The sequence below is a fragment of the Ranitomeya imitator genome, chromosome 2, assembly GCF_032444005.1.
Source record: "Ranitomeya imitator isolate aRanImi1 chromosome 2, aRanImi1.pri, whole genome shotgun sequence".
NCBI lineage: Eukaryota > Metazoa > Chordata > Amphibia > Anura > Dendrobatidae > Ranitomeya > Ranitomeya imitator.
Window position 1 is genome coordinate 552,806,954 of NC_091283.1, and position 20,999 is coordinate 552,827,952.

At 40.4% G+C, this 20,999-nt stretch overlaps 1 protein-coding gene across 2 annotated transcripts in view; it reads left to right on the top strand.

Moving 5' to 3' along the window:
- ASIP (agouti signaling protein) overlaps positions 1–20,999 on the top strand; it is a 156,083-nt gene that overhangs the window by 402 nt on the left and 134,682 nt on the right. The window contains exons 2-4 of one of the 2 annotated variants that reach the window (XM_069751966.1): positions 2,281–2,323; positions 14,626–14,772; positions 14,879–14,940. In XM_069751966.1, the coding sequence (XP_069608067.1) occupies positions 14,628–14,772; positions 14,879–14,940 (207 nt within the window). In that variant the 5' untranslated portion in view covers positions 2,281–2,323; positions 14,626–14,627. The remainder of the gene's footprint in view (positions 1–2,280; positions 2,324–14,625; positions 14,773–14,878; positions 14,941–20,999) is intronic. The other variant, XM_069751965.1, reaches the window with a different exon arrangement.

Below are 20,999 nucleotides of genomic sequence, written 5' to 3' on the forward strand. Positions count from 1 at the left end.
ATATTGATGCGCTCTAATAATTTAAAGATAATCATGCAAGCTACAGTATCACATCTATAGTTCATTATTTCTGCATTGTAAGAAGAGATGATTGCATATTAAAAACAAAAAGTATAACCTAAACTGGAAAAATGGGAAGTAATGACACAGCACACATAGCTAAGATAATTAGTAAATAAATATATACATCATATTTAAACTGTAGGTAGAATTCTAGTATTTTTTCTGATTTACATGACTAAATTAATATCATATCAACACATCAAAGTAAAGCTAAAAGTAGGAATATGAAAGGAAGCAATATATTTGCCAGTACTTATGCAAATGGTTGCAAACTAACTGCTAAAAACAAATAGATCACATGCAGAATATTTCCTTTTTTTCTCTAGCGTATTTTTCATTTGAACAAAATTACCATCATATTGTGAATTATAACTTTCAACTTAGTGCAGCAATTCATATTAAATAATTACCTTCGTTACAAATGTAGCCGTATAGATCTTTTTTGCCAATAGAACATAAATTGATTACACACTCATTATTTTCTAACAATAGTGCATAGTTATTATTTTTATGAAGTCACCATTAATGTTACTTTGCTTCCTGTCAGATATAAGTACACAAACCAAAACAACATATAATAGAGTGCATTCACCAAATACTATATAACCTATAAATATGATGCACGACTCAATATATATAGAAAATCATAATTTTAATACAGGAAAATTATAAAATGGATAATGTAGGGGATAACAAACACGGTAGATAAAAACTTGATAACACAGGGTATCTGTAAATTGCCACACCATAGAAAATAGCAAATATATTCAAAACTATGTAAAAAATTACATTACAAAATGTATTATTGTGTGGATAATACATCCAATGTACTCTCTCATGTTAAATAACCACATTAAATACTCCCAAACCTATGATAGGGCAAGGGCATACAGGGTGAGTACATTAATATATAATACCATGTAAAGTGCTGTGCATACTAAAATAAGTATATAAATAATATCACCCTTAAATAAATATATTATGTAAACATAAGGAAATGCTCCTAAAAAGTGTCATAGTGCCATAAATATGTAGCAGGATAAAGTGGAATACCAACCAGTATGAGAGCCTGGGCCTGCCCGACACGCGTTTCGCCTGAGCTTTGACGATGGAATGTCATAATAAAATTATGATTTTCTATATATATTGAGTCGTGCATCATATTTATAGGTTATATATATATTCCTGTCAGATATGTTGCATGATTAAAAGAATATATACACTGTATGCAATACTGAATGAGCAAATACTATGCTGTGTTACTATATTGGCATCTAGGATGTGATTGGTTTATAGTGACTATGCATTTTTCATATTACCTGTATTGTAAGTTTTGGCAGAACAAGATCATTATCAGTGACTATTATAAAATCAATTGAACTGTGCTAAAAAAAAACCTGTAACTTTAAAATAACTTTAAATGTACTGTTTAAGATTTTTGGATTATTAAAATAAACATGACATTACAAAGACTTCTACATTTTACAGTGCGATGTCTCCTATTACAAATGGAATGGGATTTTAAGATTGTTTAATTTTTTTATTACGTTTTACATTTTAAAATTACTATAGATAGAGTAAGCAAATGTCATATAAAAAAAAAGACAATTGTTATTGTTTCTGTTTTATAATAAAGGCAAAGCAAAAATGTTTAAGGAAGCTTTCAGTCAAATATTGAGCATGTTTCTAAAACAAAAAAAAATAAAGTTCTTTGACAGGGCGATTTTCTGTTTGTTTTTTTGTGATTTTATTTTTTCCTCCCCTTTTTCTGAGAGTCAGAACTTTTTTGCTTTCCTGTCAACATAGACTTATTAGAGCTTGTTTTTTTTTAGGAATGAGATGTAGTTTTGATACATACTAATTTAACTTATAATATTATTAAAAACAAGGAAAAATATGGCAAGTGATTGGTGAAAACACAAACTTTCAAAATAGTTTTTTTGGAGGTTTTGTTTTTACAACTTTATTGTGTTTTAAAAATGACCTCAGAAACATGGTTCATCAGGTTAGTATAATTACAGTGGTACCAAACTAAATACTGAAATGGCTAAAAAAATTCAGAACTTTGTCAAAAAACAATCAGTTTGTATCGCCTTTTTCTGAGACCTGTGTTAACTTTCGATTTTCTGTCAATGAACTTTGTTGACTTGTTTTTTGCGCATAAAGATGCCATTTTTATCGATAACATTCCAATTTTTTTCAATGTTTAACATACAGTTTAAAGATTTTACCCATTGATAAAACAGACTTTTGCAGACAAGTAAGTTTTTTTATTTCTGTATTTGTTTAACTGTAAAATGGGGTGTGATTTATATTTTATATTTTTCACATATTTTCTAAACTCTTTTTTTTATTTTTACTTTATTTTTTTAACCCATCAGCTAGCTGCCATTTCATCTTGACTGTAAGGCTGCCGTCACACTAGCAGTATTTGGTCAGTATTTTACATCAGTATTTGTAAGCCAAAACCAGGAGTGGGTGATAAATACAGAAGTGGTGCAGATGTTTCTATTATACTGTTCCTCTAATTGTTCCACTCCTGGTTTTGGCTTACAAATACTGATGTAAAATACTGACCAAATACTGACAGTGTGACGGCAGCCTAAGACATCAGATCCTGAGTCCACTCCAAAGCCTCAACTGACATAGCACATGCTACTATGTCTTTGGTCAGGAAGCAGATATGGCCTATATAAAACTCATTGAATAATGTAAAATAAACCCCTTAAAGACCAGGCAATTTTTTGTTTGTTTTCCCCCCCCCCCCCCCCCCTTCCTTCTTCTGCCCATAACTTTATTTTTCCATCAACATAGTTATGTGGGGGCTTGTTTTTTATGTGACAAGTTATAGCTTCGAATGACCTAATTTATTTTACCATATAATGTACTTAAGAATGGTAAAAAAAAAAATCTGTGTGCCGTGAAATGGTGAAAAAATGAAATTCCATTCTTTTTAGGAGTCTTGTTTGTACATCTTGGGGGTCTTGTTTTTGCAGCTTTCATTGATCAGTAAGATGGCATGGCAACATGACACAATGATAGCGATAAAGAAACTGGTGAAGCTGTACAAGAGCTTGATTTTTATTTGGAGTGTTGACATTTTTATTAATTACATGCTCGTGTGTGAATGACAACTTTTTATTGCATTTTTTTAGAAATTGTGGCTATTGAAAAATTTTAATTCTGACGTTTCCATTGTTTAGTTCACTATATAATTGATTATGCATGCAGCAGTACTAAATATATATTTATTTTATTTTTTACATTTTTATAAAAGTGGGGGGATTTAAACATTTATATTTTGGGAGGTTTGTATATTTAAATAAAAATGTAATACTTTTTATATTTTTAACTAGTCCCCATGAGCCTAAGGCTATGTTCACATGTTGCGTTTTTGCTGCTTTTTTTCTGCACGAAAAATCTGATGTCTTGGCAGTAAAGAAGATGCTTACAAAAAGCAGGTTTTGCTAGGGTTTTTTGTGCCTTTTTGGTGCATTTTTCTGGATCCCAAAGTTCAGCTTTGTTGCCACTACAGAAACATGGACACAGGTCACCAATGCAAGACATACAGTGGGGGAAATAAGTATTGGATCCCTTGCTGATTTTGTAAGTTTGCCAACTGACAAAGACATGAACAGCCTATAATTTTAAGGATATGTTGATTTTAACACAGAGATAGAATATCAAAAATAAAATCTAGAAAGTCACACTGCATAAATTATATAAATTTCTCTGCATTTTGCAGTGAGAAATAAGTATTTGATCCCCTACCAACCATTAAGGCTATGTGCCCACGTTGCGGATTTCTGTGCGGATTTTTCTGCTCAGTTTTGAAAAATCCACAGGTAAAACGCACTGCTCCACACAACACAGACCGAAAAAAAACCCACTGGCTGGACATTTAACCTCCCAGCCACATCCTTGAGGTGGAGATATGGTGAGTAGACATCCCACCCGTCTCTTACATACTCACATGAAAGCCAGGCCCTAGGAACAACTGACTTACTCTCAGCACCTTTCATGCTGGAGGAAAACTCATGACTTTCATATCACGCAGGATAATAACCTTTACGACACATATCTCCCCTCACGTATGGCGCCAGTGTACGTCAAAGGCAGAGGGGCAAGACGAAAGAGATAAATGGTCACAATACGAGGTCAGAAGTTAAAAATAGTACCAGATTGAGACAAATGGGCTAGGCAAAAGAATAACAAAAATCAAGGTCCGAAGTCAGGCAGCAGATGATCAGAACAGCAGCACACAAAAGCATAAGGCACACATACCACTATGCTAAGCTACAACTGGCAATGGTCTGACCACTGACAGCCAGCTTAATAGCCAGGCAATCATCCAGAAAGGTCACACCTGGAGGAAGCCAAGTAGACCCAGCCTGATTGGGCTGCTGGGCACTGTTAGCATGGGGATAGTCATCACTCTCCAGTCCCTGATTGGGTGGCTAGACTATCCCATACACAATACTGACAATACAGCATTCTCTTGCCATCTATTGGCTGATGTACCTGTCAATCACTGTGTCCCTAGGACACAGTGAGTGGCATATTTGTGACAAATAATATAACCTTCATTACAAAATATTTTACTCAAATGAGTTAATGCAAAAATGAATACACCCCACATCACAAAGTACTACATCTAGTATTTTGCATGGCCTTCATGATTTTTAAGGACAACACCAAGTCTTTTAGGCATGGAGTGAAAAAGTTGGCGACATTGGCAACATATTTGCAACATCTATCTTTTCCCATTCTTCAAGAACAACCTCTTTTGGAGCCTGGATACTGGATGAAGACTGATGCTCAATTTGTCTCTTCCGAATTCCCCAAACATGTATTGATTAGATTCAGATCAGGCAACCTATTTATCCACTGAATCACTTCCACTCTGTTCATGTTTAGAAGAGATGAGCAAACTTGTTCAGAAAGCATTCGCTAATCTCAAATTCGGCACCAACTTAAGCACATTTGGATTTGTGTTCAGATTCCAGAGCATTTTCCCTCAAAGTCAGCAAAATTCGGACACAGTTCTGTGTTTTTCTCACGGTGCTAGCGGGGATCTCGCCTAGGTCACTGCAGTTCAGCCCAACTGGGAACGGAGGCTGCGCTTGCAGCAGTTCATTCCACAGTGGTTCTCAACCTGGACAGTCGCATCTTGGCACCGTCCAAGTTGAAAACTGTTTTTCACCAGACATGGATTATGGCGTGGGACAGAACGACGGACAGGTATGGTATATTGTTGTTTTATTATTTTTAGTTTGTTACTGGAGATCGAGAGCTTCGGTGGAATTAGGCGAGGTCGTAAGTATGGTTTAATTGAGATTATTAAAGGAGTCTGTGTCATTTTTTTCAATTAGAGGACTTTATTTTGGCTGTGTCTTTATTTATAATACAACTATAGGATTAGTAGTGGATAGGAGTCTCATAGACGCCTCTCCATTACTAAGCCATGGGCTTGAGGTCACCAGACAATACATAGGTGACATCAACCCCACAAATATGAACCCCCCCTTGCCACCTCTTAATGGAAAGTGGGAAGAGCCGGGCAATGCACCAGAATTGGTGCATCTAATAGATGTGCCTTTTCTAGGCAGGTGCATGCTGCTATTTTTAGGCTGTGGGGGGGCCAATATCCATGCCCCCTTGCCAGTCTGAGAATACCAGCCCCCAGCTGTCTGCTTTAGCAAGATTGGTTGTCCAAAATAGGGGGAACCCCTCACCGTTTTTTTAAATTACATTTTCCAGGGGGACTTGACACCCTCATCACAGTACCCCCCTTCTTCAAGGGGCCACTGGACCCTCAGAACTGACATTAACCTCAGATACCGGTACCAACATCCTTTCCTCAGGACCATACCCCTTTCAGCGCACTAAGTATTGTAAAGAGCAGTGAACCATGCGAGAATCCACAATCCTTGCCACCTGAAATCCAAATTACCATCATCAATAATTCGGTGGTGAAGGTAAGGGTGACAGCTCCACAGGCACTACATATTTTTTGAGCAGTGAACTGTGGAAAATGTTGTGGATTTTAAGGGTCACAGGAAGCTAAAGACAAAAAGCCACAGGGTTTAATTATGGCGACCACCTTCACCTTGTAAGGACTAATGAACCTAGGACCTAATTTTCAGGAAGGAATTTTCAGTTTAATATTTCTGGTAGACAGCCATACTACATCATTCACACCCAGGTCCAGATCTGACAACTGTTTCTTATTAGCCTTGCATTTGTGTATGTCCCCCATGATTTTTCAGTTGTTCTGAATTCCCTGCAATACAGATGAGAGTGATTAAGAGAATCATTCCTTCCCAGGCACCCCTGAAGACTCCTCCTTACTGAAGTTGCAGAACCGAGAATGGAAGCCATGTGCACTAAAAAATGGTGACTTACCAGTAGACTTACTGTGATGATTGCTTAAGGTAAACTCAGTTAATGGTAGAAAAGATGAGTTATTCCCCCGCCCCCCCCCCCCCACCCCGGTTATTTGATACAAAACACCTAAGGTGTATCTCCATACTTTGATTTAGATGTTCAGTCTGACCATTAGTTTGAGGATAATAAGCATGGAAGAGCGCAGCATGAGATGCACCAGGTGGTTTAATTGGGACGTTTCAATGAAAGGTTGGAGGATTAGCCTCTCACCTGGAAGGGTAGGGGACGTCTCCGTGTACTCCTGCTCTGTTGCTCCGGGACCGCTCCTGTGTTGTGCTTCCTGGTCTGGTCAGGTGGGCCCAAGATCCAGTCACATGATGCCACTTTACAGAATGTGACATCACTTCAGGTCTTGTTGCCTGGAGATGAACTCTATTGCTCCAAGCTTCTCCAGCCACAGAAAAAAAATAAATAAATATACATATACATATATATATATATATATATATATATATATAAATCCACCTGAGGAAGGTAGTGGTCCGCTGCCGAAACACAATGGTCTAATAAAAGGTTTGTTTACCACTCATCCATTGCAGTGTGCTCAATAGCCACAGTGCTCTTTAAATTGACCACATATACACTGTGTTCCAAATTATTATGCAAATTGGATTTAAGTGTCATAAAGATTTAATTGTTTTGTTTTTCAAATAAACTCATGGATGGTATTGTGTCTCAGGGCTCAATGGATCACTGAAATCAATCTTAAACACATGTGATAATTAGTTTTCCAGGTGATTCTAATTAAAGGAAAACTACTTAAAAATGATGTTCCACATTATTAAGCAGGCCACAGTTTTCAAGTAGCATGGGAAAGAAAAAGGATCTCTCTGCTGCCGAAAAGCATCAAATAGTGCAATGCCTTGGTCAAGGGATGAAAGCATTAGATATTTCCTGAAAACTTAAGCGTGATCATCGTACTGTTAAGAGATTTGTGGCTGAATCTGAGCACAGATGTGTTTGTGCTGATAAAGGCATAATGAGGAAGGTTTCTGCCAGGCAAGTTCATCGGATTAAGAGAGCAGCTACTAAAAAGCCATTACAAACCAGCAAACAGATAAGAGTCCCTCAAACCTCAAGGTGTAGGATCCTTCAAAGGCTTGCTTTGGTTCATAAACCTACTATTTGGCCACCCCTAAACAGTGTTCACAAGCAGAAACGGTTGCAATGTGCCCAGACATACATGAAGACTAATTTTCAAACAGTCTTGTTTACTGATGGGTGTCGAGCAACCCTGGATGGTCCAGATGGATGGAGTAGTCGATGGTTGGTGGATGGCCACCATGTCCCAACAAGGCTGTGACGTCAGCAAGTAGGTGGAGGGGTCATGTTTTGGGCCGGAATCATGAGGAAACTGCTGGTAGGGCCCTTTAAGGTTCCTGAAGGTGTAAAAATGACCTCTGCAAAGTATATAGAGTTTCTGACTGACAACTTTCTTCCATGGTCTAAAAAGAAGAAACGTGCCTTCAGGAGCAAAATCATCTTCATGCATGACAATGCACCATCTCATGCTGCAAAGAATACCTCTGAGTTATTGGTTGCTATGGGCAGAAAAGGAGATAAACTCATGGTGTGACCACCATCTTCCCCTGACCTCAACCCTATAGAGAACCTTTGGAGTATCATCAAGCAAAAGATCTATGAGGGTGGGAGGCAGTTCACATCAAAACAGCAGCTCTGGGAGGCTATTCTGACTTCATGCAAAGAAATACAAGCAGAAAGTCTCCAAAAACTCACAAGTTCATTGGATGCAAGAATTGTGAAGGTGATATCAAAGAAGGGTTCCTATGTTAACATGTAACTTGGCCTGTTAGGATGTTTTGGAGTTAAATAGCTTTTTGTTCAGTGAATGTGACCTCCTAATGCTGCAAATTCAACAAATGAACATTTTCAGTTCTTTATAACATATCAAATGTTGAGAAATTCTACTGTGCCTAATAATTTAGAACAGTGCATTGTGAGGTTTTATTCATTTTGGAGATTATACTGTTATCATTGGGAGGTTTCTTCAATAAAATTATACTCTGTATACTCTAACAGGTGATGATGTTTATTAGACTGACTGTTATTTGCACTGGCCATTTAGGAAAATCCAAGAAAAACATAATTTGCATAATTTGGAACATGGAGTATATTTTTTCCAAAAAACATTAGTTTGAGGATGGAATGCTGAAGAAAAAGATAGATGCATCCCCAGGCAAAATGCCCTCCAGAATTTAGATACAAACTGGATCCCCCTAATCTGACACCACATCGGTGGGAACCCCGTGAAACTTCACGATCTCGCTGACCGACATCTGAGTCAGGGTCTTAGCATTATAGAGAGCAGGTAAAGCAAAGAAGTGAGCTATTTTACTGAACCTATCCACCACAACTAAGATAACATGGCCGATCAGATACAGTTAACGGTATAACAGCCCCAGATAAATGAGTATTCAGGGTCTTAGAACACGCACAGACATTACAGGAAGACACAAAGTCGAGTACATCCTGATGCAACCTTGGCCACCAAAAACGATAAGAAATGAGGTCCAAGGTTGCTTTATTACCTGGGTGACCAGCAAGAAATGAGCTATGATGTGCCCCTAAAACTTTGAGACGCAGATGCAATGGTACAAATAATTTCCCTGAAGGACAAGCAAAGGCATCGCCCTAAGCCTTCAATATCTCACCCTCCAGCTCAGAAAGAACAGCATAGATGACCACCCCTTCCTGTGAAATCAGGATAGCGTCATCTGAAGAACCACCCCCAAGGAAACCTTGAGACAAAGCATCAAATTTGACGTTCTTAATCCTAGGACAGTAAGTGACAATAAAATTAAACATGGTAAATACAAAGACAATGTACCTTATCAAGGATTAAGATGTTTAGCGGATTCTAATTATAATAGATTTTTATGATCAGTAATGACAGTGACAGGGTGGACTGCACCTTCAAAAAGTGACACCACTCCTCAAAAGCCAACTTGAAGGCCAAAAGTTGTCTATTGCCTACATCACGGTTCTTGACGATGATTTTTTAGAGAAGAGGGCAAATGGATTCCACTTACTAGGGGACGATCCTTGATACAACACAGCCCAGATCCACACCTCAGATGCATCAACCTCAACAATTAATGGAAAGCATCAGGCAGAATGAGTATAGGAGCTATGGAAAATCATTTCTTCAAAGAAAAAAATGCCTGAAGGGCGCAGTCGAAACATCTTTAGAAGTCCATACCTTTCTTTGTCATGTCAGTGACTTACAGGTATATACTATATACAGGAGGAAATGACATACAGGTATATACTATATAAAAGAGGAGATTGTTGTGAATTCCGCTCTTGGGCTCCCTCCGGTGGTTGTAAGTGGCACTTTTGTGAGTTCTGCTCTTGGGCTCCCTCTTGTGGTTTCTAGTGGTATGGCTGCTCCTTGGAGTTAGCTGTCATCAGCTGCCTCCACTTATCGTCTCTTCTGCTCGGCTATTTAAGTCTGGCTCTATCTTCAGCCAGTGCCACTGGTAAATGGTTCCTGGTTGGATTCACATCTCTTTGGAGTTCCCTGTTATCCTGACCAGTTCAGCTAAGCTAAGTTTTTGCTTGCCCTTTTCTGTCCATAGATTGTGGACTTATCCATTCTGTGCTTTCTATGTTTGTCCAGCTTATCAGTGTGAATTTATTCTGTCTTGCTGGAAGCTCTGGGAGGCAGATTTGCCCTCCACACCTTTAGTCAGGTGTGGAGATTTTTTGTAAACTCTGCGTGGATTTTTGTAGTGTTTTATACTGACCGCACAGTATTCCATCCTGTCCTATCTATTTAGTTAGACTGGCCTCCTGTGCTCATCCTGGTTTCATTCTGTGTATGTCTTTTCCCTCTCCACTCACAGTCATTATTTGTGGGGGGCTAATCTATCCTTTGGGGATTTTCTCTGAGGCAAGATTGCTTTCCTGCTTCTATCTTTAGGGGAAGTTAGCTCTTAGGCTGTGTCGAGATGCCTAGGGAGAGTTAGGAGCATCCCACGGCTGCTTCTAGTGTTGTGTTGAGCTTAGGGACTGCGGTTAGTACAGTTACCACTTCCTTCGGAGCTCGTTCCATGTTGCTCCTAGACCACCGTATCATAACAGGAGATGACACATAGTTATATAGAGGAGTTGATGACATACAGCAGGTATATACTATATACAAGGGAGATGACATACAGGTATATACTATATATAGGAGGAGATGACATACAGGTATATAGTATATACAGAAGAGATGACACAGGTATATACTATATACAGGAGGAGATGACACATGGGTATGTACAATATACAGGAGGAGATGGCATACAGCAGGTATATACTATTTACAGGGGAGATGACATACAGGTATATACTATATACAGGAGATGACATGCAGGTGTATACTATATATAAGGGAGATAACAAACATGTATATACTGAGGGGAAAATGAGAGGTGTGAGGTGAAAATGAGGTGTGTGAGGTGAAAATAAAAAGGTGTGAGTGCAAAATGAGAGGATTGAGGGGAAATAGTGGAGTGATCGGAAAATGACAGATGTGAGGTCAAAATGACAAGTGTTAGGGGAGAATGAGAGGAGTTAGGGGGAAAATAAGAGGAGTGAGGTGGAAAATGAGAGGTGTAAGGGAGAAAATGAGAGGTGTAAGGGAGAAAATGAGAGATGTGAGGGGGAAAATGAGAGGCGTGATGGGAAAATAAGAGAAGTGAGGTGCTATAACTAACCACAGATATTTACTATGCCCAGGCAACGCCGGCTCTTCAGCTAGTAACATCATAAAAATTATAAGAATAATAGGCCTCAGTTACCACAACTGTCTACATGGAAAACTGTTGCTCATAGCAACCAATCACAGCTCAGCTTCTTATAAACAGCTCTAGTGAAATGAAAGATACTTAGTGATTGGTTGCTATGTGGAGTTTGCATGGCTGATGCACACACACACACATACAGGAAAGATATATATCTTGGTACCGTGTTAGCCAGTGGATAGATACATACATACATACACTCATTTATATATATATATATATATATATATATGTACATATATATAGATTCCCCTTTTACATGTATAATGCCATAGAATAAATTGCGCTATAACAACAGATAATACGAATAATATCGCTGTGTGGCTCCAAAAGAAAGGGAATCGAGTAGCCCATCCAGTAACAGATGTTGTCAAAATGTGGGCGCAATTATACTATTTGCACTCTGGGTCAATTGATGCCACTTTTTCTGGTGTCTACCCCTAATCTGAGCTGTTTTGGTAGCTTTTTTGCCCACCTTAAGGTATTGTCTATGCGTTTGGTTTTGCCTCCCATTGAATTCAATCGTGTTCGGGTATGTTTGGCAAAACAAACAAAATCTTGAAAGGTTCACTCATCTCTAATCTTTAGAAATGCAACAGATGTGTATTTTGGATGACTCATCTTGGAAAATTGAACATCTACCAAGGACACGGAGTGATGGTAGCATCTTCTCTTTCTACTGTTTATAGAGAAGAACATCTGTGAATTCATGATGCTATCAATTAAATCCCTAATACCAAGAGCATTTATGCAGCCCCACATAAGCACACTGTCACCACTAGGGTTGAGCGACTTTTGTTTTTATAGGATCAGGTCGGGTTTCACGAAACCCGACTTTTTCAAAAGTCGGATCGAGTGAAATCGGCCGATCCTATAGAAAAGTCGGGGTCGGCCGAAACACGAAACCCAATGCAGTGCATTGGGTTTCTAATGGTTCCCAGGGTCTAAAGGAGAGGAAACTCTCCTTCAGGCCCTGGGATCCATATTAATGTGTAAAATAAAGAATAAAAAAAAAAAATATTGCTATACTCACCCTTGGACGCACCGTGGTTGTAACCGGGAGCCTTACTTCCTAAGAATGAGCGCCTGAAGCGCTGATTCTTAGGAAGGAAGGCTGCGGGTTAGAACCAGGGCGCGTCCGAGGGTGAGTATATTCCTAATAGGTATATACTCACCCTCGGACGCGCCCTGGTTCTAACCCGCAGCCTTCCTTTCTAAGAATCAGCCCTTGAAGGACCTTTCGATGACGTCGCGGCTTGTGATTGGTCGCGTGACGCCCATGTGACCGCTCACGCGACCAATCACAAGCCGCAACGTCATCGAAAGGTCCTTCAGGCGCTCATTCTTAGGAAGGAAGGCTCCCGGTTACAACCAGGGCGCGTCCGAGGGTGAGTATAGCAATATTTTTTATTTTTATTCTTTATTTTACACTTAAATCTGAATTCCGATACCGATTCCCGATATCTTAAACATATCGGGAATCGGTATCGGAATTCCGATACCAGATTCAGATGATCGCCGACCTCATGGCCGACCCCACACAGGGGTTGGGTCGGGTTTCATGAAACCCGACTTTGCCAAAAGTCGTCGACTTCTGAATCTGGCCGACCTGTTTCGCTCAACCCTAGTCACCACCATGTTTTACTGTAGGTACCGTGCTACCACATGTGTACAGATGCTGTCAAAAGGGAAATACAAAGGGTGAACCTGCAAAATCTATACAGAAATGTGTTGTCTTTATTTTGAAAGTCGCTACATTTGTATGGAAGCTATATTGTAACTAATTTTGTTTAGGCAGCACCTTATCAAGTGTAGGTCAATACATAGCCTTTTAGATGTTTAAGTATCTTCTCGGATTCCACAGGAACAGGGAGTGGACGATTACTACACATCAGAGTGGAAGTCCACACCTGCTGGTTGCCTGTCAATAAAGTTGTCTCTATTGTCAAAACAACTCTAGAAGATTAGTTTTTATTTCAAGTTACAATTTCTTGCTCAGACATACTGTGCAAGGAAGTGCCACCTTTTTCTGCTTATTTTCTCATTATAAGGCCGGGGTCAGACTTGCAAGTGTAATGCGAGAAACTCGCACGAGTCTATCACATCAATACCCGGCACTGCGGCTGGCACTCGGGACCGGAGCGTTCAGCTACATAGAAATACATGCAGCCACCGGCGGCAGTGCTGAGTATTGATGCAAGAGACTCATGCGAGTTTCTCGCATTGCACACGCAAGTGTGACCCCGGCCTAAAGGTACCGTCACACTAAGCGACGCTGCAGCGATACCGACAACGATCCGGATCGCTGCAGTGTCGCTGTTTGGTCGTTGGAGAGCTGTCACACAGACAGCTCTCCAGCGACCAACGATCCCGAGGTCCCCGGTAACCAGGGTAAACATCGGGTAACTAAGCGCAGGGCCGCGCTTAGTTATCCGATGTTTACCCTGGTTACCATCGTTAAAGTAAAAAAAACAACCACTACATACTTACCTACCGCTGTCTGTCCTCGGCGCTCTGCTTCTCTGGTCTGGCTGTGAGCGCCGGGCAGCCGGAAAGCAGAGCGGTGACGTCACCGCTCTGCTTTCCGGCCGCTGTGCTCACAGCCAGACCAGAGAAGCAGAGCGCCAAGGACAGACAGCGGTAGGTAAGTATGTAGTGTTTGTTTTTTTTACTTTAACGATGGTAACCAGGGTAAACATCGGGTTACTAAGCGCGGCCCTGCGCTTAGTTACCCGATGTTTACCCTGGTTACCAGCGAAGACATCGCTGAATCGGTGTCACACACACCGATTCAGCGATGTCTGCGGGGAGTCCAGAGACGAAATAAAGTTCTGGACTTTCTTCCCCGACCAGCGACAGCACAGCAGGGGCCTGATCGCTGCTGCCTGTCACACTGGACGATATCGCTAGCGAGGACGCTGCAACGTCACGGATCGCTAGCGATATCGTCTAGTGTGACGGTACCTTAAGGCTGAGGATTTTGCATCAAAGTGTTGAAAGTCAGATGGGTTTTAAGCTATTTTCAGAAGTGCATTATTTTTCACAGACAGAACACTGTCTATTTTTCTGCCAAAACTACAGACACAACAATATAACTCAATGGGGTCTATCAGACATCAGTGGCATCCTATCCATTATATAATACATTCTGCTATAAACGAAAATCACAGTGCCAATGCAAGAGTGAACAGAACCTTTAAAGGATTCATTCAGAAAAGTTAATTCACCCTTAACTTTGCATTATTTACAATGATTAAATAATTTGATCATATAACTAACACATGATATCCTTTCTTTTTAACAGACATGAACAAGGTACAATTAAGTTTTCTTCTAGCCTGTGTTATATGCTTTGTCCAGTCTCATATTGTGCCGGAGGAAAAACAAGGAAAAGTGAAAAATGAAGGTATTGTCCGTTTTCCAGAGATTCATCCAGCAATATCCATTATTGGTGAGTAAATCCCATACACCGATCTTGCAATCAAAATTGTATCCCTTAAAATGAATCATATCACAAGAACAAAACTATTAATTTACTCATATTTTGTATTTCACAGATTTAAAAAAGTATTCTCGAAGGGTGAACAGAGAGGATGCTGAAAAGATTAGAATGGCAAAGGTAGATATTGTAATGTTGGCAGAGTGGCATGTTGTAATGTAGTATAGCATTCTGATAAAAATACATTGGCCCAGAAAGAAGATTATAGCACTTGAATAGATCTGCATAAGAAATGTTGTTTGTTTACAGGCAATGAGTACAATATGATTTTTAATAATTGAAGACTACCACAGAAATCTTCCTCAGCAAACAAAAGATTTTTCTTTAAAACGCATGCCATTTTGATGAACATGCCATTGTCCTAACCCCATCACGACGTATGTCACAGGTCGTATCCCTCCCTTTGGTTTGTGGGCCTGCATCTTTTCTGGGATATGACAGCTGATTTAATGCGCTGTCATGTGCCCCTAACAGCCACGGGTGGAATCACAATCCACTTGTGGCGCATTTAACACGAGCGTGACAAAAGCACGACACAAACACTGCGCATCGGAACATCTGTTACAAGATCATGGGTCGCTGATGGGTTGGCATGACAGCCAGGGGTCTGCAGAAGACCCTTGCATTTGTCATTGCAGATCTCCTATGAACACTGGCCCATGGGAGATGATGATTTTTGCTACACGTAGCAGGGCTGCAGCCTTACTATGTGTAGCTCAAGCGATTGGATGATCGAAGCTTCAAGTATCCTAAGGGAACCACTGAAGAATGTAAAAAGTAGAAAGAAAAGTTTTAAAAAATATTTAAAAATGTTAAAAATGTAAAACTTCAACTCACCCTCCTTTCACCCCACTCAAAATAAAACCAAAAAATGAAAAGAATACATATATTATTTGGCATTGCTGCCTTCAGGAATCTATCAAAGTGTAAACTAAATTAATCCGATCAGTAAAGGCATAAAGAGAAAAAAATTCGAAACACCAGAATTACTTTTTTTTTGCCTCTGCAACAGTGCTATAAAATGCAATAACGGGTTATCAAAACATCGCACCTATCCCAAAATGGTATCAATAAAAATGTCAGCTCGGCGAGCAAAAAATAAGTCCTCAAAAAGCCCCAAATCCAAAAAAATGGAGACACTACGGGTCTTGGAAAATGGCACCATTCTTTTTTCTTACAAAATTTGTATTTTTCTTTCACTACTTAAATAAAAAAACAACTATGCATGTTTTGTATCTGCAAACTCGCAATGACACAGAGAATTCCAATGACATTTTAACACTCAGTGAACATGGTAAGTAAAAAAAAGAAAACAATTGCAGAATTGAACTTTTTATGCAATTGTAGGATGCTAGCAGGTGACACGGGATGCAGTGACGGACAAGAGGCAGGACAAGGGTTAACAGGTTTATTTACAGGGGAGATACTCCGTGCAGGAAGGTAAATAGTTAACAGTATTAAAGGCATGGTAAAATGCAACAGTTCAAACACAACAATTAGGAAGCAAGAGTATATGGAAGTTCTCACACTGCAGCTCTTGCTGCGTACTAAATAGCGCCGGCAACGACGGGCGCAGCACCTCTTCCTGGAGGGTACTGTAGTCGCTGGTTCTGTCTTCTGGCGACAGTGGTCAGTCTCCGGTACCTTCCACTGGGCCTAGTCCATATACTAATGTGGCTATTAAAAGCACGGGCCACAGTCCGGTGAGAGCCCAACGTGGCTCATTAACTATCTCAAATGGGGGATAGTCAGGTAACAGATGGTCAGGACAACTATTCTCTCCCCACGTAAGGGTGCAAGTCTCAGTCCCATGTGCGATCTCTCTTGGGGGCAGTGCGTGTGCAGCACTCACAGTCATGTCGTGTACAGCACCTGGTACTCTTTGGCTATCACTAGGCACACACCGCACGTCCCGCTCTCCCTGGTCCCCGCTGTTGGCAGCAGGCAACGCCGGTCTCTTTGGCACTGATGCTCCCAACCGGAGCACTCCTCTCTATGTCTGCTGCAGTACCCGGCTCGGCTCCGCTCTGTGTGCATGACTCTGCACACCTCTGTCCTGCATGGCTCTGCTCCACTCTGCATGGCTCTGCAGCGGTCACTTGCTCCAGACTGCTGCTCGGCACACTAGGCTCTGCAGGTGACGGGGTCCCCTCTATGTGGCCTGCTACAGCGCCAGTACTCTCTGATGGCAAGGGAGACCGAGCGCGCTACTCACTGCTCTGCACGCTGCTCAGCTCTGGCCTGCAACTCTCCTCTTGCTCGCCCTTTCTCTTCACTAGGGTTGAGCGAAACGGGTCGAACATTTTCAAAAGTCACCGACTTTTGGCGAAGTCGAGTTTCATGAAACCCGATCCGACCCCTGTGCGTGGTCGGCCATGCGGTACGCGACTTTCGCGCCAAAGTCGCGTTTCAATGACGCGAAAAGCACCATTTCTCAGCCAATGAAGGTAAACGCAGAGTGTGGGCAGCGTGATGACATAGGTCCTGGTCCCCACCATCTTAGAGAAGGGCATTGCAGTGATTGGCTTGCTGTCTGCGGCGTCACAGGGGCTATAAAGGGGAGTTCCCGCCGACCGCCATGTTACTGCTGCTGATCTGAGCTTAGGGAGAGGTTGCTGCCGCTTCGTCAGAAGCAGGGATAGCGTTAGGCAGGGTCCATTAACCACCAAACCGCTTGTGCTGTAGCGATTTCCACTGCCCAACACCACCTTCGGTGTGCAGGGACAGTGGAAGCTCCTTTTTTTTTTTTTTTTTCCTCAGCGCTGTAGCTCATTGGGCTGCCCTAGAAGGCTCCCTGATAGCTGCATTGCTGTGTGTACGCCGCTGTGCAAACCAACTGCTTTTTTCAAAGCACAAATCCTCTTGTTCCTTCCTTTCTGCACAGCTATCTTGTTTGTTTGTCCACACTTTTTATTTAATTTGTGCATCAGTCCACTCCTTATTGCTGCCTGCCATACCTGGCTGAGATTACTGCAGGGAGATAATAATTGAAGGACAGTTCCTTTTTTTTTTTTTTTTTTTTTTTTTTTGTGGGAGATTAAGATTGACATTTCTGCTAGAGTGCCATCTCTGTCTGTGTCATCTCTCACTCAGTGGGCCATAGAAAGCCTATTTATTTTTTTTGCTTGATTTGGGTTCCAAAATCTACCAGAAAAAATCACAACAACAATCAGTGGGAGAAAAATATTGGCCTCAGGGCTTGTGTGCCACTCCTTACTCCTGTGTGTGCCATCTCTCACTCAGTGGGCCATAGAAAGCCTATTAATTTTTTTGCTTGATTTGGGTTCTAAATTCTACCTGAATAAATCAATCAGTGGGAGATTAATATTGGCCTTTGGGCTTGTGTGCCAGTCCTAAGCGTGCCATCTCTCTCTCTCTCAGATAGTGGGCCATAGAAAGCCTATTTTTTTATTATTTTATTGGGTTTATAAATTTTCCCTGGAAAAAAAAAAAAAGTGGGAGATTAATATTGGCCTCTGGGCTTGTGTGCCAGTCCTGAGCGTGCCATCTCTCTCACAAATAGTGGGCCATAGAAAGCCTATTTATTTTTTTGGTTGATTTGGGTTCATAATTCTACCTGAAAAAATCAATCAATCAATCAGTGGGAGATTAGTATTGGCCTTTGGGCTTGTGTGCCAGTCCTAAGCGTGCCATCTCTCTCTCTCAGATAGTGGGCCATAGAAAGCCTATTTATTATTATTTTTTTTATTGGGTTTATAAATTTTCCCTGGAAAAAAAAAAAAGTGGGAGATTAATATTGGCCTCTGGGCTTGTGTGCCAGTCCTGAGCGTGCCATCTCTCTCACAAATAGTGGGCCATAGAAAGCCTATTTATTTTTTGGGTTGATTTGGGTTCCTAATTCTACCTGAAAAAATCAATCAATCAATCAGTGGGAGAAAAATATTGGCCTCAGGGCTTGTGTGCCACTCCTTACTCCTGTGTGTGCCATCTCTCACTCAGTGGGCCATAGAAAGCCTATTAATTTTTTTGCTTGATTTGGGTTCTAAATTCTACCTGAAAAAATCATTAAATCAATCAGTGGGAGATTAATATTGGGCTTTGGGCTTGTGTGCCAGTCCTAAGCGTGCCATCTCTCTCTCTCAGATAGTGGGCCATAGAAAGCCTATTTATTATTATTTTTTTTATTGGGTATATAAATTTTCCCTGGAAAAAAAAAAAATGGGAGATTAATATTGGCCTCTGGGCTTGTGTGCCAGTCCTGAGCGTGCCATCTCTCTCACAAATAGTGGGCCATAGAAAGCCTATTAATTTTTTTGCTTGATTTGGGTTCCAAAATCTACCTGAAAAAAATCACTAAATCAATCAGTGGGAGATTAATATTGGCCTCTGGGCTTGTGTGCCACTCCTGACTCCTGTGTGCGTCATCTGTCACTCAGTGGGCCCTAGAAAGCCTATTTTTTGTTTTATTTGTTTTCTAAATTCTCCCTGAAACAATCATTTTATTTTCTTTGGTTTCTAAATTATTCCTGAAAAAAATCATTTTTTTTGTATTTTTTTTTCTCTCAAGTCTCCCTGAAAAAAAAAAAAAGAAAAAAAATCTGTGGGAGATTCATATTGCCCCTTCTGCTTGTGTGCCAGTCTTGACTCCTGGGTGTGCCATCTCTCTCTCTCTCCCCAATTGTGGGCCATAGAAAGCCTATTAATTTTTTTGCTTGATTTGGGTTCCAAAATCTACCAAAAAAAAATCACTAAATCAATCAGTGGGAGATTAATATTGGCCTCTGGGCTTGTGTGCCACTCCTGACTCCTGTGTGCGTCATCTGTCACTCAGTGGGCCCTAGAAAGCCTATTTTTTGTGTTATTTGTTTTCTAAATTCTCCCTGAAACAATCATTTTATTTTCTTTGGTTTCTAAATTATTCCTGAAAAAAAATCATTTTTTTTGTATTTTTTTTTCTCTCAAGTCTCCCTGAAAAAAAAAAAAAAAAATCTGTGGGAGATTCATATTGCCCCTTCTGCTTGTGTGCCAGTCTTGACTCCTGGGTGTGCCATCTCTCTCCCTCTCCCCAATTGTGGGCCATAGAAAGCCTATTAATTTTTTTGCTTGATTTGGGTTCCAAAATCTACCAAAAAAAATCACTAAATCAATCAGTGGGAGATTAATATTGGCCTCTGGGCTTGTGTGCCACTCCTGACTCCTGTGTGCGTCATCTGTCACTCAGTGGGCCCTAGAAAGCCTATTTTTTGTTTTATTTGTTTTCTAAATTCTCCCTGAAACAATCATTTTATTTTCTTTGGTTTCTAAATTATTCCTGAAAAAAATCATTTTTTTTGTATTTTTTTTTCTCTCAAGTCTCCCTGAAAAAAAAAAAAAAAATCTGTGGGAGATTCATATTGCCCCTTCTGCTTGTGTGCCAGTCTTGACTCCTGGGTGTGCCATCTCTCTCTCTCTCCCCAATTGTGGGCCATAGAAAGCCTATTAATTTTTTTGCTTGATTTGGGTTCCAAAATCTACCAAAAAAAATCACTAAATCAATCAGTGGGAGATTAATATTGGCCTCTGGGCTTGTGTGCCACTCCTGACTCCTGTGTGCGTCATCTGTCACTCAGTGGGCCCTAGAAAGCCTATTTTTTGTTTTATTTGTTTTCTAAATTCTCCCTGAAACAATCATTTTATTTTCTTTGGTTTCTAAATTATTCCTGAAAAAAATCATTTTTTTTGTATTTTTTTTTCTCTCAAGTCTCCCTGAAAAAAAAAAATCTGTGGGAGATTCATATTGCCCCTTCTGCTTGTGTGCCAGTCTTGACTCCTGGGTGTGCCATCTCTCTCTCTCTCTCTCCCCAATTGTGGGCCATAGAAAGCCTATTAATTTTTTTGCTTGATTTGGGTTCCAAAATCTACCAAAAAAAATAACTAAATCAATCGGTGGGAGATTAATATTGGCCTCTGGGCTTGTGTGCCACTCCTGACTCCTGTGTGCGTCCTCTCTCACTCAGTGGGCCCTACAAAGCCTTTTTTTTTTTTTTTTTCCTAAATTCTCCCTGAAACAATAATTTCATTTTATTTGTTTTATAAATTCTTCTGTAAAAAATAATTTTTTTTTAATTTTTTTTTTTTCTGAAGTCTCCCTTTTAAAAAAAACAAACACAAATCAGTGGGAGATAAATATTTACATTTGCGCTCAGTGACAGTCCTGCGTGTGTGCCATCTCATTTGTT